This window comes from Danio aesculapii, chromosome 7, assembly GCF_903798145.1.
Source record: "Danio aesculapii chromosome 7, fDanAes4.1, whole genome shotgun sequence".
NCBI lineage: Eukaryota > Metazoa > Chordata > Actinopteri > Cypriniformes > Danionidae > Danio > Danio aesculapii.
The window spans coordinates 66,120,491-66,141,974 of record NC_079441.1 but is presented as its reverse complement, the minus strand read 5'-3'; the positions used below and the strand labels follow the sequence as shown (position 1 = coordinate 66,141,974).

Genomic DNA, 21,484 nt, shown 5'->3' with positions numbered 1-21,484 from the left:
GTATACACAGACCTATATATGTTATTATTATTATCATTTTGATGGACGTGATTAAAAATCGATCACCAGTGGGCGCTGTAAGACGTGTTATGCAGAATTCCACGTGATTTATCAGCATTGCTTATAAAGTTACTTCCCCTCATGAAACAATACCATAGTATTTCATAGTATTTATTGAGCCATACTGTAGCAAAGTATACTTTATAATATTTACAACATTTTTTTAATGAATGCTAAAGCAACTATAGTGAACTGAAACAAAAACTGCAGTATTCTTTAGTTTTTACTACAGTAAACTGAGTGTATTGTAGTATAATATATCATATAGTATTGGCCATGCATTACTAGTTGTTTCGTTACCATATTCACTATAGAATTACTACAACAGATTATTTCAAATACTTTACTATAGTATAGGGTTGAATAACTTTATAATAATTATTTCATATGAATTATCAAAGAGCAGTTTCATAAGACCCTTTATATGGTCACCGTGGTGCAATGGACCCTTATCCTAAAATGTAAAAGGCATCAATTATTACTGTAAAAATGATTGTAAATTAGTTTAAAAATACTATTTGGAGATATTGAGATCCAAGTATTTGCTTACATGTTTATTTCATCTATTTTTTTCTAGCATTTCACTATAAGATCCAAGAATAGATAACTATATTTTGTTAAAACATTCAATTCAGTATGTGAGGACAAAATAAGAACGACTATAATCTGTATGTATGATTAAAATCGTTTTAGCATTATAAACATGTCATATTGGCTAAACTACTTAACATTTCCTAACAAATGTAAATGAGATGTGAATACTTTAACCCAGTTTGGGATTTTCTTGAGGGAAAAAGATACTATGATCAGCCTTCATTAATCATTGATCGCTAGAACACAGAAACTCATCAGTGCTTTAATCTAAGGGCAAAGGTCAAGGTGTTCTGTTCTGAGATGGCCATGGTTCCCTTCTGCACGTGTGTGTGTTCTTCCTTTTCAGCATCAAGAGACATACAAAAACTCCATACTGTGCAAATCTAAAGACTATTAAAACAAAAAAAAAAAACTGTACAAAAACACTGTCTCAAATGATTTTTGTTGCAGTATCCGAAACATAAATATATTCTGGTAATAATGACAAATTGTAGTTCAGTATGATTTTATTTTGAAAGAAATTCCACGCTAACAGGATGAGTTCTCAGACAGTTCACATTCATTCATTTTCCTTCAGCTTAGTCTCTATTTCAGAGGTCGCCACAGCGGAATGAACCACCAACTATTCCAGCATATGTTTTATGCAGCGGATGCCCTTCCAGCCGCAACACAGTATTGGGAAACACCCATACATACTCATTCACACACATACACTCATACACAACGAGCAATTTAGTTTATTCAATTCACTTTTAGCGCATGTGTTTGGACTAGGGGGGGAAAGCGGAACACCCGGAGGTAACCCACGCCAACACCGGGAGAACATGCAAACTCCACCCAGAAATGCCAACTTGCTGAGCCGGGACTCATACCAGCAACCTTCTTGGTGTGAGGCGACAGTTCTAACCACTGAGCCACCGTGTCACCCATATACAATTCTTTAACATTCATTAAAAGTTGTGTAAATGTTAGCATGTAGCTAATGTTATTAATCCTTTTGTGCTGTTGGGGATGTTTTCATCCTCTCTGGGGTGATTTTGAGTCTTAATTTGGCAAGAAATGTCTCTGTTTTTGGGGAAATGGAATGATTTTTGATGACAAATCTTAGTTTGGTACATATTTTGGGAAAGTGCTTCAACAATACACTCTTGGCAAATTGACTCCCCTTTTGTTATGTTTGGGGCTGTTTTTGCCCCATTGACTTCCATTTTAATGACATTTTTTGATTGCAAAACCATGACCAGTGTTGGGGAAATTTACTTTATAAAGTAATGCATTACAATATTGAGTACTCCTCAAAAAAGTAACTAGTTACTTTTAATGGAAAGTAATGGGTTACCTTACTTTTGAGTTACTTTTTCATATCTGCCTGAGGCTTGACCTCTTTCAGAACTTTCAGGGTATTTTTCTTTTCTTTTTATTTTATACAGAGGAGCTCTGCATTTAACAACACACTGTATAACCTACAGTTCTGAGAACTTCCTGACGCTACACATGTCGTATTTACAGATTAATGAAAGTGTAAAGCAATGTGTTTGCTATTTTTGTATTTTTCTCTTCTTAGCTCAGTAAAATCACAGTCCATTGACACAATCCTCTTTTCTTTCATGAGTTCAAAATAGTTAGAATACCTCCATCACGAAAATGTAAGGCTCTGCCATTTTGGTTTCTCTCTCATTGAGTGTTATTCAACAGGATTACACTATTTTTAATTCAGCAAATTAAAAGCAAATTAACTAATCTGAAAAGTAACTCAAATATTATTACCTATTTTTTAAAAGTAATGTGTTACTTTACTCATTGCTAGAAAAGTAAAATTATTACGTAACTTGAATTACGTGTAATGCGTTACCCCCAACACTGGCAATGACACCAAATAATCATGAATTATTGATTGTTGGTGATTTTCTCTGTTAAGAAGAGGAAATATTTAACATTTTTGCTGTTGATCATCAGTTGCAGGGCAAAAAAAGCTTAACTTCCTGCTTTCATTTTGTAGATTTTATCTAGGAATAACATACCTTGGAATGTCGACCAATCAGAATCAAGTATTCCAGAGCGCCGTATAATACATTGTACAATACATCACAATAATACTGTATTATTAATAAAATAAAACAGCCTTTGTAAAACGTCCTAAGTTACTAAATAAAGGTAAACAAAATCTTACAGACCCCAAATTAGGGCTGCACAATATATCGATTCAGCATCAATATCGGAATGTACACATCCACAGTAGTCACATCGCATAGATATATATATATATACAAAACCATAAAGCATGCAATATTTATTTCACGTTTATCTTTGCTTTATTGCATTAATCTGCTAGAAGTTTATTACATTTTATGCATGATTCACTGCCCTACAGAATCATCCCAATCAATCAAAATGAACACATTTGATAACACTTTAGGGACCAATTCTCATTATTGCTTATTAGCATACAGTACGTGTTATTGAGATACTGGTTGCTTATTAGTACTTATAAAGAACATAATCTGCATGATCTTATTCCACATCCCTAACCCAATACCTAAACTACCTTCATATCTATTAAGGAGCAAATTATGAAATTATTGAAGCAAAAGTCATAGGTAGGACCAGGCGGAATCAGCAGACATTTTTGCTATTTCTGCTGAGAATTTTGTTAAAAATCTGTGGAATTATGCGGAATGATTTTGGGAGTATCATAACTAAAAACCTAATATATTAATAAATAATACCTTTTTAACTTTTATTTAATGTTTACAATGCAAATCCATTTAGATCCACTTTATTTGGTAAACAAACCACATCTCTCATATAATATCTCTACTAAAAGACAGAAAATATTACTGTACAAACTGCATTGTACATAAATCATATGAATATTTTCATATTAGTCAATATTATTACTGTAATTAGTTTAAAAACTGAATAAATATAAATGTACACACATTTACTCAAGTAAATAAACAGAATCAATGATGGGCTAAAAATCTGCTGAATTCTGTGTGCTCAGATTCCGTGTGGGCCTAGTCATAGGTAATGGTTTGCTAATAGCAAGAATTGAACCTTAAAATAAAGTGTGACTATAAATCCTTTCTAAATAGTGCTATTCAATCATTTGGTCAAATTGTATAGATACAGTATATCACAATATATATCGCATAAAGATAAAACATCGCAATGTAAATTTTTTCCAGTATCGTGCTGCCATACCCCAAAATATTTAAACAGATGTTTCAGCAGATTATTTGGTTATTATTGATGGAAGTAAATATTATGGAGCCAGATCAGTGTCAAAAATAATGCATTTACAAAATAAAAATCACACATCCACAACACAATTCACATTTCCAGAATTCAATTTCTAAGTTCAAAACACGATTCAAAACTACACAAATCCAATTCATACATTTAAATACAAAATTTGTAAATATAAAAAACTATTTAAAAAAGATGCAAATTCAATTCATAAATTTGATTCAAAATTACATCAATCCAATTCATAAGATCAAAACACGATTCATAAATATGCAAATCCAATTCGTAAGATCAAAACACGATTCTTAAATATGCAAATCCAATTTGTAAGTTCAAAACACGATTCTTAAATATGCAAATCCAATTCGTAAGTTTAAAACTTGATTCATAAATATGCAAATCCAATTCGTAAGATCAAAACTCGATTCTTAAATATGCAAATCCAATTCGTAAGTTCAAAACACGATTCTTAAATATGCAAATCCAATTCGTAAGTTCAAAACACGATTCTTAAATATGCAAATCCAATTCGTAAGTTCAAAACACGATTCATAAATATGCAAATCCAATTTGTAAGTTCAAAACACGATTCTTAAATATGCAAATCCAATTCGTAAGTTCAAAACACGATTCTTAAATATGCAAATCCAATTCGTAAGTTCAAAACACGATTCTTAAATATGCAAATCCAATTCGTAAGTTCAAAACACGATTCTTAAATATGCAAATCCAATTCGTAAGTTCAAAACACGATTCTTAAATATGCAAATCCAATTTGTAAGTTCAAAACACGATTCATAAATATGCAAATCCAATTCGTATGTTCAAAACACGATTCTTAAATATGCAAAACCAATTCGTAAGTTCAAAACACGATTCATAAATATGCAAATCCAATTCGTAAGTTCAAAACACGATTCATAAATATGCAAATCCAATTCGTAAGTTCAAAACACGATTTATAAATATGCAAATCCAATTTGTATGTTCAAAACACGATTCTTAAATATGCAAATCCAATTCGTAAGTTCAAAACACGATTCTTAAATATGCAAATCCAATTCGTAAGTTTAAAACACGATTCATAAATATGCAAATCCAATTCGTAAGTTTAAAACACGATTCATAATAGGGTTGGGCAACGTCGACCATTTTGGCATCGTACGATGTTTAATGTAAAACACTGCGATGGACGATGGCATCGTCGTTGTAGGTGGCGGTGAATTAATTATTTACGAATAATTAATTAATTCATAACGAATTAATTATTTGTAGCCTACCATTTCAACTACCTGACCCGCATGGTCTTTGTTTTACCCATAAACAAATCATAAATAAATAAAGATAAGTTACACACAAATTACCACCTGTCAATCACTTTTTCTGCGGGACTCTGGCATGAATAGGCAGAGTGATCTGTGTCATTATATTGGCGTCCACAAACTTGGTTGGTGAAAAAAGGTGCACAACCAACAGTATCTGAGGTTTTCGCTAAAATGACTACGTACAAGCATGAAAGCGAAAGATTGAAGCAGTGTACTGACCCGCTGACTGACTGGATCCGCTGTCTCGAGCGCATGACAGTGTGTGTCTGTATCAGTGTGTGGTCATGTGATGTGCGTTTTCAGGGGTATAGTGTGGATGGAGGGCTGTTCAGAAATGCTAGGTGAAACACCAGAGTGGATGTGGATCGTTTTCGTTCTAAAATCCCATTTTAAAACTAAGATGTATTAGTGTAAACGGGGCCTAAGTGTGCATTTTTCGTGAGCGCATTTGCGACGGGGGCAGGGCGGAGGATCGCGATGATCGCATCGTGGTGTCTATCGGCCATCGGCGATGGACAATGGCATCGTCTATTGGCCAAACCATAATTCACAAATACGCAAATCCAATTCATTTGGTGAAAATGATTTTTACAAGTGAATTCACAAATTGCGTTTACACATGTACAAATTGGATTTTGTAAATGTGAATTGTGCTGTGCATGTATGAATTTAATTTTGTAAATGTATTATTTTAGAGACTGATCTGGCTCCATAATATACTCTCACACAAAGCAGTACTGCGCATTCATTTGTTAAACCAATTAAGGATTATTAATTATTAAACTTGACAAGAATAAGTAACTTAGTGACAATCTGAATATGAAAGCGAGCAAAGGGCACCATAAAGCAGAGGCAAACTACGACTCAAAATGTTACATTGTTGTTTTTATTGCATGTCATGTTACTTCAGCCTCACACACATTATTAATATCGACAAATAATAACTAAAATATATATATATATATATGTATATTTAGGACAATCAGCAGAGCCAGCCCTCTCTTTGTTTGAGTCCATTTAAAGCACCTCAAACTGTCCCCAAAAGCCCTTAGAAATGTTTGGCTTTTGACTGCAAATGTCTGTGAATCTACAGCACACATTACAAAAGATTATTTTGGTGGAGAGAGAAAAAAACAATTACAAAAATCAAAATAAATAGATTGGAAAGAATCGTATTAATACTCGTCCTACCATCAGGTTTCTAAAGCAGCCATCTTAAAGGCTTCATCATCGATAATAAAAACAAATTACGAATCGAGCGATTTGATGAATTTTTCATAAGCAGCTTCATCCATGAGTTCGTCAAGTTCTGCAGGTTTCTCTATGGTCATTTTAATTAACCAGCCTGGAAGAGGGAGGATTGCACGTTATGTATTATATTGTCATTACAGTATTTTGTGGTATACGCTATTTTGTGGTAGCACTTCCACTCACCGCCTTCATAGCAGGCTGTATTTACTAGTCCGGGGTTTCTGTCAGCTCTGTGTTGATTGCGGTCACTTCTCCGGTCAATGGAGAATACAACTCGCTAGCAGCTTTGACACTTTCTAAAGCCCCAAACTCCTCTGTGAACAGAAATTCGTTTCATATTTTTTGTGCAAAAACAGTTGAAAGGCGTAAGATGAAGAAATCAATTCTCACCCATTTGATCAAGCTTTGTTCCCACTTCTGGAAGCCCACAGTACACAACATCACCTAACGCTTCCTATGGTGAATAAACAGAGGTTAATCGTGACTAATCGCATACAAAATAAAAGGTTTTACATAATAATTTTGTGTACTGTGTATATTTGTTTTTTGTATATACATTATTGCTGTCAAATGACTACTGTATATAAATTGCATTGTATATATATATATATATATATATATATATATATTCTCCTATATATATATATATATATATATATATATATATATATATATATATATATATATATATATATATATATATATATATATATATATAAATAAATAAATATACAATATAGTCATGCATATATTTATATATACAGTATGCACAAATAAATATTGTCAATTAAAATGTTTTTTTTTGTGTGCTTATTTGTGGGTCCTAGTATCCTAGTACATACATCCACATTTGTGTGTGTGTGTGTGTGTATAAATATATATAAATATACACATATATATATTCATTCATTCATTTTCTTTTCGGCTCAGTCCCTTTGTTAATCTGGGGTCACCACAGCGGAATTAACCGCCAACTTATCCAGCATATGTTTTACGCAGTAACATATACGACCAATTTTAGCTCACCCAATTCACCTATAGCGCATGTCTTTGGAATTATGGGAGAAACCTGACTACCCGCAGGAAACCCACGCAAACACAGGGAGAACATGCAAACTCCACACAGAAATGCCAACTGACCCAGCCGTGGCCCGAACCAGCGACCTTCTTGCTGAGGCGACAGCGCTACCCACTGCGCCATTACGTCGCCATACACACACACACACATATATATATATATATATATGCAAATATTTAAAGTATACAAACATGTATGTGGGTGCATGCACATATATTACGTAAATACAAACGATTTGTACATGATTACTCATGCCAAACTACGTTTCAGAATACCCTAAAAAAAATTGCAATAATTTAAACTAATAATATTCAGATTGTTTCAGCCTCTTTTCATCACATTGATTTGTTTTATTTTTAAAGTAAATTAAGAGAGTAAAATATGTAATATTTTATAGTATTTATAATATTAATATAGATTATATTTTAAATTAAATATATATTATTTGATGTGTTTTACATGCCACTGACCCCAAATATGATCATCCTCATGTGGAACCTCAATATAAAATCTAAAAGACATCTGTAGTGACTTATTATAAACACACAGATTATTACTGTACAACGATTCATATAAATTGGTCAAAATATTATTCAGAAAATATTTAAGTACTTAGTTATTTTAACAAAATATTAATTATTCATTTATCATAATTTGTATTTGCGTTTAATATAATCTATTGTATAAAATTTTGGATCATTAACTTTTTATTTTATTGCTTTTCACTACATAAAAATTCAAGAATAGATTGTTCATACATAATACAACACTGCCAAAACAATTCTATTAACACACATCAGCAACAAAGGACAAAAAAAACTGTAATATGCATGCCAGGCCAGTAGATGGCAATGAGCCGTTGTGGAGAAACACACTATGCCTGTGCACATGCGTTTCTGTGGGCCATTACTGTTGTTCTGGTTCTAAAGTATCCATGATTTTGTAGTACACAGAGATGACAATGGTATTACTTTCAAAAATGTTGAACCCTGTTTCAAAGATTCAGAGCTCAGAGTTGAGATTTTCAAAGAAACCCGTTCATAAAGAAATATAAAGAGTTAGCATCTTGTATATGTAAATATGTGTGTATATATATATATATATATATATATATATATATATATATATATATATATATATATATATATATATATATATATATGTAAATATGTATATATATATATATATATGTAAATATGTATATATATTTATATATATATATATATATATATATATATATATATATATATATATATATATATATATATATATATATATATATATACTTTCAGTAGTAAAATGTGACATTGTGACACTGATGTGACATTGTTTAACATCCAAACCTGAGCAAAGTTGCTGATGCCAACTGTGCCCACGCTGCCCTCCACTCGCACCCATTCGTGTTTGTCTGTAAACTTGAGAGCTGTAAGTACAAATCAACATTTTAATAAATGAGCATGATAAAAAAAACACTAAAAACAAAACTTAGCTAATTCATCTAATGTTATTTTTCTATATACTACTATTTTATTATTTAATCATTTTCATGTCATTTTAGTTGGTGAGCTTTTGAAATGATATATATATATATATATATATATTTTTTTTTTTTTGGGGGGGGGGGGGGGTAGGGGGGGGGGGGGGGTTATTTGAACATTAAGTTTTTTGTCAACAGATTTAAAAGTATTCATATTGGATAAAAAAACAGCACTGTTTTTATATTGTTATAAACCCTTCATGTTTTTCTTTCTAAAGCACTCTACAACACAAAAAGAAAAAAGAAGAATAAAATCACTTAGAAAAATAGACTTTCAAACCTCTAACATTATGTTTTGCTAACTAAACTTTTTCCAAGCTAATGTCAAAGAACTAGGGCGACGCAGGGGCTTAGTAGGTAGTGCTGTCGCCTCACAGCAAGAAGGTCGCTGGTTCAAGCCTCCGCTGGATCAGTTGGCGTTTCTGTGTGGAGTTTGCATGTTCTCCCTGCACTCGCGTGGGTTTCCTCCGGGTGCTCCAGTTTCCCCCACAGTCCAAAGACATGCGGTACAGGTGAATTGGGTAGGCTAAATTGTCCGTAGTGTACGAGTGTGAATAAGTGTGCATGTGTTTCCCAGTGATGGGTTGCAGCTAGAAGGGCATCTGCTGCGTAAAACAAATGCTGGATAAGTTGGCGGTTCATTCCACTGTGGCGACCCCAAATTAATGAAGGGATTAAGCCGAAAAGAAAATGAATGAATGAATGTCAAAGAACTAACGGCTATGAAAACTGATGCCTGATCCATGTCAGGTCCCAACAAGCAGCTGACTGAACCTATAATGTAAATTTTTCACCTCTGTGAGAGGATTTACCTTTCCATACCTGCAGGTGGCAGTATCTTTTCTTTGTGTTCCATCCTGACTTGCTGTCACGGATTGGCCAGGCTCTTCCACCAGCATCACGCAAAGATCACCATCACCTGAGTATTAACCACACACAGCTGCACCCAATCACTTAGTCACTATATAAGCACACACCTCACTTCACTCAGTGTCCGGTCTCGTTCCTACGAAGCGGACTCTGAGTGAAACACCTCCTGGTAATCACTAGCATTTCAACCTCAGTATATTGTACTTATCTGCTCTTTGTCTCTCCTAGTTTGTCCAGTGTTCCCGGTGTCCTGTCTGCCTTGTGTTTGTCATCAGTCTGTCTTCCCCGCAAGCCCTCTGGTGTGTGCATTCGGTCTCCCTCTGTATCAGTCATCCAGCCTGCCACCAAGGATCACCCGAACAACCAGACTCCACTCACTTCTCCTCCGTTCTCCTTGTGTGCTCAGTTGTTGTTAAATAAACATCGTTGATAATTCACTCACCTCCTTTGTCCGTCTGCTTCCCATAACAGAAGACCGGACCTTTACAATCAACAGCATGAGCACTCACGATCCCATTCAAGAGTTGGTGGACTCATTGAAGAGAGTTTTATTACCATCTACTCCACTTCCCGAAGCACCACCAGCACCGAGCACTTCTTCACCGTCCACCCACTCATCCAGTCCCATGGCTCGACCAGCGCCCTACTCTGGCGGGGCGGAGGAGTGCAATGGATTTCTCTTGCAATGTTCTCTCATATTCACCATGCAACCTGAGTTATATCCCACAGATCGGTCCAAAATCGCATTCATCATCTCCCTTCTCTCTGGATCGGCTCTTCGGTGGGCAGAAACCATTTGGCAACAGTCTGGGCCGGTAACCAGCTCCATTCAAGCATTCACCAAGTACTTTAAGGAGGTTTTTGGTCGCGCAGATGCAGAAGTAGCAGCTGGAGAACAGTTATACCATCTCAAACAGGGAGCCATGTCCACTCAGGATTATGCGCTCCGGTTCCGTACTCTGGCTGCTGCTAGCGGATGGAATGAGCGATCTCTCCTCACCACCTACCGGCTCGGACTGGAGCCCAGCCTCCGACTACAGCTAGCAGCCCTCGACGATACCTTGGGGTTGGAGAAATTCATCCAACTATCCCTCCGCTGTTCCGATCGTCTGAGGGTAAACCAGCACGATCTTCCACCTGTTCCCCAAGCACTCCTCCGTTCGCCAGAGCCAGCAGTCCCTCCAGAACCTGAACCAATGATCGTGGAATCTGGTAGACTCACCATCACTGAGCGACAGAGGAGGCTGACCCGGGGTCTATGTATGTACTGTGGTGCCGAAGGACATGTCAGGCTGGACTGTCCCATTCGTCCAGCAAGTCCCTTGGTGAGTGTATTCAGTTCCCCTATTGAAAAAATGCATCCTCTCACCACCGATGTCCAGTTAACTACCCCTTCTGTATCTGTTTCAGTCACGGCCCTCATCGACTCTGGGTCAGCTGGAAATTTCATCTCGTACGCCCTCTGTCGCCAGCTCCATCTTAACACCGAAGCCTCGACGCACGTCTACCAGATCCAACCCATAACCAACGCAATCCGTTCCCAGGCACGTATCCATCGCAAATGTGAACCTATCTATCTCCAAGTGGGATTGCTCCACAAGGAGGAGATCCAATTTCTGGTTCTGGAGGGTGCATCCATGGACATCATTCTAGGGCGCCCGTGGCTGGTGAAGCACGATCCCATCCTCTCTTGGGGCACAGGAGAAATAAAGAAATGGGGTGAAGACTGCAAAACCAGATGTTTTCCCGACCTACCTGTTCAACTTCAGAAACCACTTACCATCTATGTCACGTCTGTCGAAAGTCCAGTCAATAAACAATCCATTCAAATCCCGAAGATTTACTCCACATATGAAGACGTTTTTTGCCCCAAGAGAGCTTCCCAGCTACCTCCACATCGGCCATGGGACTGCGCCATAGACCTGCTGCCAGACGCTCCTATGCCCAAAGGTAGGATCTATCCGTTGTCCCTTCCGGAAACTAAGGCCATGGAGGAGTATATTCAGGAAGCACTGAGTCAGGGGTATATCCGCCAGTCCACGTCACCCGCTGCCTCAAGCTTTTTCTTTGTGGCCAAGAAGGATGGAGGGCTGCGTCCTTGTATCGATTACCGAGTTCTGAATCAAGGAACAATTAAGTTCCGGTATCCCCTTCCTCTCGTCCCTGCGGCCCTGGAACAACTCCGATCCGCCAAGATATTCACGAAGTTGGACCTCCGCAGCGCCTACAATCTGGTCAGAATACGTGAGGGGGACGAGTGGAAGACTGCGTTTGTGACCCCTACAGGGCACTACGAATACCTGGTCATGCCCTATGGTCTGGTCAACGCCCCCTCCGTATTCCAGAACTTCATTCACGAAGTCCTCCGGGAGTTCCTCCATATCTCCGTCATAGTCTACATTGATGACATCCTGATTTACTCCCGGAGTGAGGCCGAACACCGCCACCACGTTGCGGAGGTCCTACAAACCCTCAGAGACCATCAATTGTACCTCAAGGCTGAAAAATGCTCCTTCCACCTACCATCTGTTCAGTTCTTGGGGTACATTATTGATCAGAAAGGGGTTCGCATGGACGAGGGGAAGGTCACTGCCGTTGTCTCCTGGCCACAACCAACAACTATTAAAGAACTCCAACGATTTCTAGGGTTTGCCAATTTCTATAGACGATTCATCCACAACTACAGTCTCATTACCGCTCCGCTGACCAACCTACTCAAAAATCACCCCAAGAAACTCTCCTGGCCTCCCGAAGCCGATGCAGCCTTCCAAACCCTCAAACAATCATTCACTCAAGCTCCACTCCTGACTCACCCAGATCCTGAAATCCCGTTCGTGGTCGAGGTAGATGCCTCGACAACTGGAGTTGGAGCCATCCTGTCACAACATCAAGGTACACCAGCATTACTCCATCCATGCGCCTATTTCTCAAAGAAGCTCAGCCCGGCGGAGAGAAACTATGACATCGGAAATCGGGAGCTATTAGCTATCAAGCTTGCCCTGGAAGAATGGCGACACTGGCTGGAGGGAGCAAAACATCCTTTCCAGGTGATTACAGACCATAAGAACCTCCAGTACCTCAAAGAAGCCAAAAGACTCTGTCCTCGTCAGGCCCGATGGTCCCTGTTCTTCTCCCGATTCCAATTCTCAATATCTTACCGACCTGGGTCAAAGAACATCCGAGCGGACGCACTGTCCCGTATTTATGATCAGCCGGAACTCATGGAGACCCCAGCCAGAATCCTCCCAGAACAGATCACGGTCTGTCCCATCACCTGGTCCGCTCCTACAGTCGTCGCCACTCCCGAATCCAGGACTCCGCCGGGCTGTCCCCCCAATCGTCGCTTCATTCCTGAAAACCAACGGGTAGATCTGATCCATTCCACCCATACATCTTTGGGCACAGGACATCCCGGGACCAACAACACCCTCTCGCTGCTATCCCAACGCTTTTGGTGGCCGCACATGGCGAGGGATGTGAGGAGATACGTACAAGGCTGTAGAGAGTGCGCTATGTCGAAGAGTCCTCGCCATCTACCTGCAGGTAAACTCCATCCCTTGCCCATCCCAAACCGCCCCTGGTCACACCTAGGAGTTGACTTCATGACAGATCTCCCATCATCTGAAGGTAATACCTGCATTTTAGTCATTGTCGATCGATTTTCCAAATTCTGCCGTCTGATTCCCTTGAAGGGTCTGCCCACAGCCCTGGAAACCGCAGAAACCCTATTCAACCATGTCTTCCGATGCTTTGGATTGCCTGAGGACATAGTCTCGGACAGAGGACCCCAGTTCATCTCCAGACTATGGAAAGCCTTCTTCAGACTCCTAGGTGTGACCGTCAGCCTCTCGTCTGGCTATCATCCACAGACCAACGGCCAGACAGAGAGGAAAATCCAAGAAATGGGGCGGTTCCTCAGAACATTCTGTCACGGTCATCAAAACTCCTGGAGCCAGTTTCTGGGCTGGGCGGAATACGCCCAGAATTCCCTGCGGCAACCTACCACCGGACTTACGCCATTCCAGTGTATTCTGGGCTTCCAACCTCCACTCTTTCCCTGGGATGGCGAACCTTCTGATGTCCCCGCAGTGGATTACTGGTTCCGGGAGAGCGAGAGAGTCTGGGACGATGCTCATCACCATCTCCAGAGGGCAGTTCGCAGAGCCAAGGAGGTCTCCGACAAGAGGAGGATCCCAGGTCCAAGCTATGCGCCGGGGCAGAAAGTTTGGCTCTCCACCAGAGACATCCGCTTGCGACTGCCCTCCCGAAAACTTAGTCCCAGATTTGTTGGTCCCTTCACCATCCTGGAGCAGGTCAACCCCGTCACATTTAAGTTACAGTTACCACCACAATATAGGATCCACCCCACATTCCATGTTTCACTCCTTAAACCCTTTCACGACCCTCTGATTCCTTCCACAGAGCCTGGCCATGAAGAGGAACCTCCTCCCCCACTGATGTCGGAAGTCGGATCCATTTACAAGATCAAGGACCTTCTACGGTCCCGACGTCGTGGTGGTCAGCTGGAATATCTTGTCGACTGGGAGGGATACGGTCCGGAGGAGAGATCTTGGGTCCCCAGATCAGATATATTAGATCCTGCACTTATGGAAGAGTTCCACTCCAATCACCCCGAGTTTCCAGCACCTCGTGGACGTGGTAGACCACCACGGCGTCGGAGGTATAGGCCCTCAGGAGCGGGCCCTGGGGAGGGGGGTAATGTCACGGATTGGCCAGGCTCTTCCACCAGCATCACGCAAAGATCACCATCACCTGAGTATTAACCACACACAGCTGCACCCAATCACTTAGTCACTATATAAGCACACACCTCACTTCACTCAGTGTCCGGTCTCGTTCCTACGAAGCGGACTCTGAGTGAAACACCTCCTGGTAATCACTAGCATTTCAACCTCAGTATATTGTACTTATCTGCTCTTTGTCTCTCCTAGTTTGTCCAGTGTTCCCGGTGTCCTGTCTGCCTTGTGTTTGTCATCAGTCTGTCTTCCCCGCAAGCCCTCTGGTGTGTGCATTCGGTCTCCCTCTGTATCAGTCATCCAGCCTGCCACCAAGGATCACCCGAACAACCAGACTCCACTCACTTCTCCTCCGTTCTCCTTGTGTGCTCAGTTGTTGTTAAATAAACATCGTTGATAATTCACTCACCTCCTTTGTCCGTCTGCTTCCCATAACACTTGCATCATTTGTTTAGTTTCTTTGTTTAGTTCTTGTTCTGATTCATAGCTGAACAGCCAATCAGAGAGCTCTCTTTCACTAATATCAATTGTACATGCTAATTCTTCCTCTAACGTGAGCCCGACAGATGCCTTTAAAGACAGTGGCTGCGTCCCAAATCTCATATTTCCATACTATCTAGTACGCTAAAAATAGTATGCAAGCAGAGTAGTATGTCCGAATTCATAGAATTTGAAAAACAGTATGCGAGAACAACCCGGATGACCTACTTTTCCGGCGAGATTCTGAAGTGCACATCCGATGCACGCTGCGCTATCCCATGATGCACCGTGAGAGAATTCATGAATGGGAGTGAATCGACGCAACTGATGCGGGTAGGTCATGTGATCATGACAAAATGGCGGATGTAGTATGTCCGAGTTCCATTCATACTACTCACATTAATACTATATAGAACATACTTTTTTAACGCCCCGAGTGGTAAATTCAAATTCAAATGTAGTACCTACTGAATAGTAGGTGATTTCGAACACAGCCAGTGTGAACCAAAAGTTGCTGAAAACATTTATTCCAGTATGGTGTCGTATTCCCAACTGAAACAGAATGTAGAGTAGGAGCCAGGGTTTTATATTTGCTCCTCCTTTCATCTTTCACTTGCAGCAAACTTATCATTGGAGGGGCGTGGCTAAGCATATTTCACCCAATCCGTAAAACTGATGTCATCAGAGAAGGCCTGACATTTCAGAGTGAAAGCAAATGGTCTGATTATGATTTTAGATTACCAAATAAGTTTTTTTTTTAATGTGCACAGATGAATTGTTCACTTTAAGAGTAACAATGTGAGCTAGTAAAATAAACACTGTACATTTGGAATTCATGCAAACTTTAAAGTAACACTATGTAACTTTTTTTGCTCGTTGCTCCCCCTTGTGGTTGATAAGCGTAATTGTCTGCCACCAGTCTCATAAATATTGCTCCTGTTTAAAGGGATAGTTCACCCAAAATGTAAAGCTTACTATTTATTCTCACTCAACTTGTTCCAAAGCTTTCATGAGTTTCTTTATTCTGCTAAACCCAAAAGAAGATATTTTGAAGAAAGCTGAAAAGCTGTAACTTGATTACAATAGTAGAAAAAGCACATACTATGGAAGTCTATGCTTGCAGGTTTCCAGCATTCTTTAAAATGTCTTCTTTTTTGTTCAACAGAAGAACCAACAGGTTTGTGACATGAGAAGTTTGAGTAAACGAAATAGAATTTTCAGTTTCAGGAGAACTGTCCCGTGAAATACTGCTGAGTTTGTTGACTATAACCTGACAGAATCAGTGAATGCTGAAAAATTGTTTAAAAACCATGTCTATTAACCAGATAAAGCAACCGTTTACACATTATGTCCTAATAGCATATATAGCTATATATATATATATATATATATATAATAGCATATATAGCTATATATATATATATATATATATATATATATATATATATATATATATATATATATATATATATATATATATATATATATATATAGTGCACTGTCATAAATTTATAAAGCTGTAAATTAACTGACAATCTTTATTTGTTAAACTTCTGGCTCATGTCAATCACTCTCTCTCTCTCTCTCTCTGGTTTCTTTGCTGGCTCTGCCATGGTGTTGCTTTTGAGACTTGCATATTAGATCGTTTCATTTTACAGTTAGCTGTTGACTAACTCCACCTAGGCCACAAGCAAAATATGTGATCATGTGGTAAAGAAGATCACACTGTTCTTCTCATAGTCATTTCTGATTATGTTTATGGTTCCGCTAGCAGGGACAGGCAAGGCATTTCTAAATGCAACCAAATTTGCACGTACTTAAAAGGGATAGTTCATTTAAAAATAAAAATTTTGTATTTGAGTTTTTCTTTTGGTGAATACAAAATAAAATATTCTGAAGAACATTGGTAAACAATAGTCATTCACTTCCATAGAATTTTTTTCTCCTACTATCAAGGTCTTAATGCTGGCAGAATTCTTCAAAATTTCTTATTTTGCATTCCAGAAAGAGAAGGAATTAAGTTTTGGATGTGAGACATTTTTAATATTTAGGTGAACTATCCCTTAAACATGACTTACTTGTTTTTAGTACTTTTTGTGTCAAAAAGTCCCCCTGAATTATTCGCCCCCCTGTTTATTTTTTTCCCCAATTTCTGTTTAATGGAGAATTTTTTTTCAACACATTTCTAAAAATAATAGTTTTAATAACTCATCTCTAATAACTGATTTATTTTATCTTTGCCATGATGACAGTACATAATATTTGACTAGATATTTTTGAAGACACTTCTATACAGTTTAAAGTGACATTTAAAGGCTTAACTAGGTTAATTAGGTTAACTAGGCAGGCTAGGGTAATTAGGCAAGTTATTGTGTAATGATGGTTTATTCTGTAGACAGTCGAAAAAAAATTAGCTTAAAGGGGCTAATAATTTTGACCTTAAAATGGTTCATGAAAAAAGTTAAAACTGCTTTTATTCTAGCCGAAATAAAACAAATAAGACTTTCTCCAGAAGAAAAAATATTATCAGACATACTGTGAAAATTTCCTTGCTCTGTTAAACATCATTTGGGAAATGATTAATAAAGAAAAAAATTCTAAGAGGGGCTAATAATTCTGACTTCAACTGTATATATATATATATATATATATATATATATATATATATATATATATATATATATATATATACACACACATTTTTTTTTCATTATATAAGTATCCAAATGAGCTTTTTGTCAACACAATTTATAATTCCATTTTACTGAACGTTTCCTTTAAGCCCTTTAAGCGTGACACTTTCAAGGACATTTTCTCATAACATAAATATTAACTTGGCTGATGACAGTTTGACCATTTGAACTCCATAAATTATTTCCAGATCAGCCTATTTTACCGCAATAGCTTCCCTAAATGATTTGAATTCTGAAACGACCGTCTCATATTTTCATACTGAACATTCAGTCACTGTCACTGAGGATGAAGGTAGCAGTGAAAAGATCAAGTTAAGACATGCTGAACTGTGTCATCTCCATGCTAGGCAATTGCAAAATAAAAAAACGACTTCCAGACAGGTTTCTCGCACACCCACTGTGGGTTTATGTACAAGAAACCCACAAAATTAGACTCACATGCAGGGCAGTGCAATATGACTATATGTGTGTATATATATATATATAGTATGGACAAAATAAAAAGTCTATGATTTCACATAATGCTTCATCATTTATTTCGTAAAATACAATGTAAAAAATGCTGCGTTCCACACAATCGATTTGTGTTGAGAGAACGTGAAGGAATTAAGTTGACTTGTTAGTTTTTACACATTTAAGTGGATTGAACATAAAACAATTAAGTTTTCCCTCAAAAAAGCTCAAGAATTGTGTTGTTTCAGCTCAGTTTAAATAAGTAGCTTGAACGAACAGCAAATGTCTCTTTTTGAGTGTACATTGTTTATGCAAATGCTTTTTCATAATTTATATGAGCGTAATATCACACATCATTACGAGGCTGCAAATAGAAACATGAATAATATGCAAAAACTGTGAAAAATCATGCAAAAGTTGCGATTTTGAAAGCACAATGTTTACTTTTGCACTTTATTTCGCGATATTTTATGTTGGGCCTGGAATTGTTGTTTTTTATAAATTGTTTTCTTTATTTCATTAATATCTACTACGCATTTCTACATGCTTACTCAAACATTTGGCCAGAAGTTCTAAATAAAATGAGAAATATCATTCGAGTCTTTGTTAAAGAAAATAATCCTTTCTGTGTGGTCAATATAGATAAACTATTAATTGATCGAATTTACAGAAAAGGTAATATATCGTATTATATATCACTATAGGCATATGAGATTTATTTTGTCATATTGCCCTGCCCTACTCGCATGATAAAACAAGGGATTCAAATGAAATAAGTTTAAATATGACAATACTTCAGAGCATCAGAATACCAGAAGAGTCCCTAAATCTTCATGATTTTATATAAATGACATTTTGAGTTCATAATCCTTAGGAAAAATCGTCTGGCACACCAATGAACACCATCATAGCTGAGGACTCCCAGAGGGGCAATGCCTCTACTGACTCGGATTCAAGCATCAGCCCATGCAGAAACAATACAGGTTTAAACCAGATTGTGAGCAGGGCTGAATGCTGAAGCATGGCTGGGCTTTATGCAAGACACTTCTGTCGTTATGTTTGATCTTGAGGCATGTTGAGAGAGCACAAAAAAGGCGATACATAAGTTACATTTCATATTACAGATATAGGTTTTAATGAATGACAGATTTTAATGTGCAAAGTCAGAAGACTCTGGTCAAACTATAGAGGTACGAGATGCAGGAATTTTATTTCAAATCTCAAAATAATCAAAGCCTCATGACAATCGTGAAAACCAGTCAAGCGTGGGGAGTTTGATGCACGCGTCAGCAAAAATGACATCGACCTATAGAATTTTAAGAACACTAAACATTAAACAAAATTAAAATTCGAAATGTTACGTAAAACAATCTAATAGAATAAATTCGAAGCATCTCAACGGAAGTAAGAACATTCGAATCCGCAAATAAATCACTGGAATGTACAAAGACTTCATGACGTAACACAAACAAGCAAAAGTTACAATATAACCATTAGTTTAATCTCAAAACTACTTAACAAACACATTCCAGCATATTAAAGCTACAAAAATAGACTGAGGATTAAACAGGAATGTCTGCAGTCCTGCTACCTTGTAAAAAAAAATGTGAGTAAAACTGAGGAACCGTGAAGTTCAGTAAAGTTTTTTTTTACCTCCCGAAAGCCGCGAGCTCGTGTAAAGCGTCCTGAAAACGTTTGGTTTTAGCGAATTTTGGCAGGTCCAGATATGTGGAGGTCTCGCGAGCAGGGGCAATGCTGCTGAAAAGTTTGCCGAAACGCATCGGAGCGCCGCACACATCGCCATCTTCACCGACTCCGGGCTTCACTCATGAAATAACAGCCTGATGCACTTGACCGAACGGGAGGCGCGCGCAAGAGACAAAAGCGCGCTCCCGTAAACCAGCAGCTCAACATTGCTGATAAGTCGACAAAGGGTAGAGATATCGATAACGACAAGAACATTGGCACAAACTGAATGACCTATTATATACAAAGTCCAAGCATGATGAAAGCGAAAGGTCGCATTGAGTAAATATCCGTCGACTCCCAGATCAAACGTGCATTTATAACCACTTTATAGTTATTGAATAAAGAACATTGTTTATTAGTTGCCATTTAAGTGAGCTAATATGACACAAACTAACAATTCCTGGCATTTTGAGCACGTCAAGTGCTAATCTAACTATTTTAGACACATTAACATTTTACCATCAAAAGTGTCACAGTACTAACAGTACTTATCAAACTTTGAGGATATTTCTATAAAGTAACCCTCATGAAAAAGTACTATAGTAATGCATGGTGTTTGTGAAACAAGACATCAGGGAGTAAATATCCCTCGATTCCCAGGTCAAACGTGCATTTATAACCACTTTATAGGTCTTGAGTACAAAACTATGTTTATTAGTTGCCATTTAAGTAACCTAATACCACGCAAACTAACAACTTCAGGCATTTTGAGCACATTGCAAGTGCTAATCTAACTATTTTAGACATTCATCATCACATTAGTAATGTTTTAAAATCAAGTGTCACAGTATTTATCAAATATTTCGATAAAGTAGCCCACTTGAAAAAATACTGATGTATGGTGTTTGTGCAGCAAAACATCCGCGAGTCTAAGTCAACTAATATGACTCAAACTAACAATTCCAGGCATTTTGAGCACGTCAAGTGCTAATCTAACTATTTTAGACACATTAACAATGTTTTATCATCAAAAGTGTCACAGTACGAACAGTATTTATCAAACTTTGAGGATGTTTCTATAAAGTAACCCTCATGAAAAAGTACTATAGTAATGCATGGTGTTTGTGAACCAAGACAGCAGGGGGTAAATATCCCTTGATTCCAAGGTCAAACGTGCATTTATAACCACTTTATAGGTCTTGAGTACAAAACTATGTTTATTAGTTGCCATTTAAGTAACCTAATACCACACAAACTAACAACTTCAGGCATTTTGAGCACATTGCAAGTGCTAATTTAACTATTTTAGACATTCATCATCACATTAACAATGTTTTAAAACCAAGTGTCACAGTATTTATCATACTTTGAGGATATTTCAATAAAGTAACCCTCATGAAAAAGTACTATTGTAATGCATGGTGTTTGTGAAAAGACATCAGGGAGTA

The 21,484-nt window shown here is 37.9% G+C and overlaps 1 protein-coding gene across 1 annotated transcript; it reads right to left on the bottom strand.

Moving 5' to 3' along the window:
• Positions 1-6,092: 6,092 nt before the first annotated feature.
• Positions 6,093-20,254, bottom strand: gcshb (glycine cleavage system protein H (aminomethyl carrier), b). Its single transcript, XM_056462381.1, is given in 6 exon segments — positions 6,093-6,573; positions 6,663-6,698; positions 6,701-6,793; positions 6,870-6,933; positions 8,901-8,980; positions 20,001-20,254. Coding segments are annotated over 6 exon segments (522 nt in total). The 5' UTR covers positions 20,152-20,254; the 3' UTR covers positions 6,093-6,475.
• Between the last annotated feature and the right edge of the window lie 1,230 nt (positions 20,255-21,484).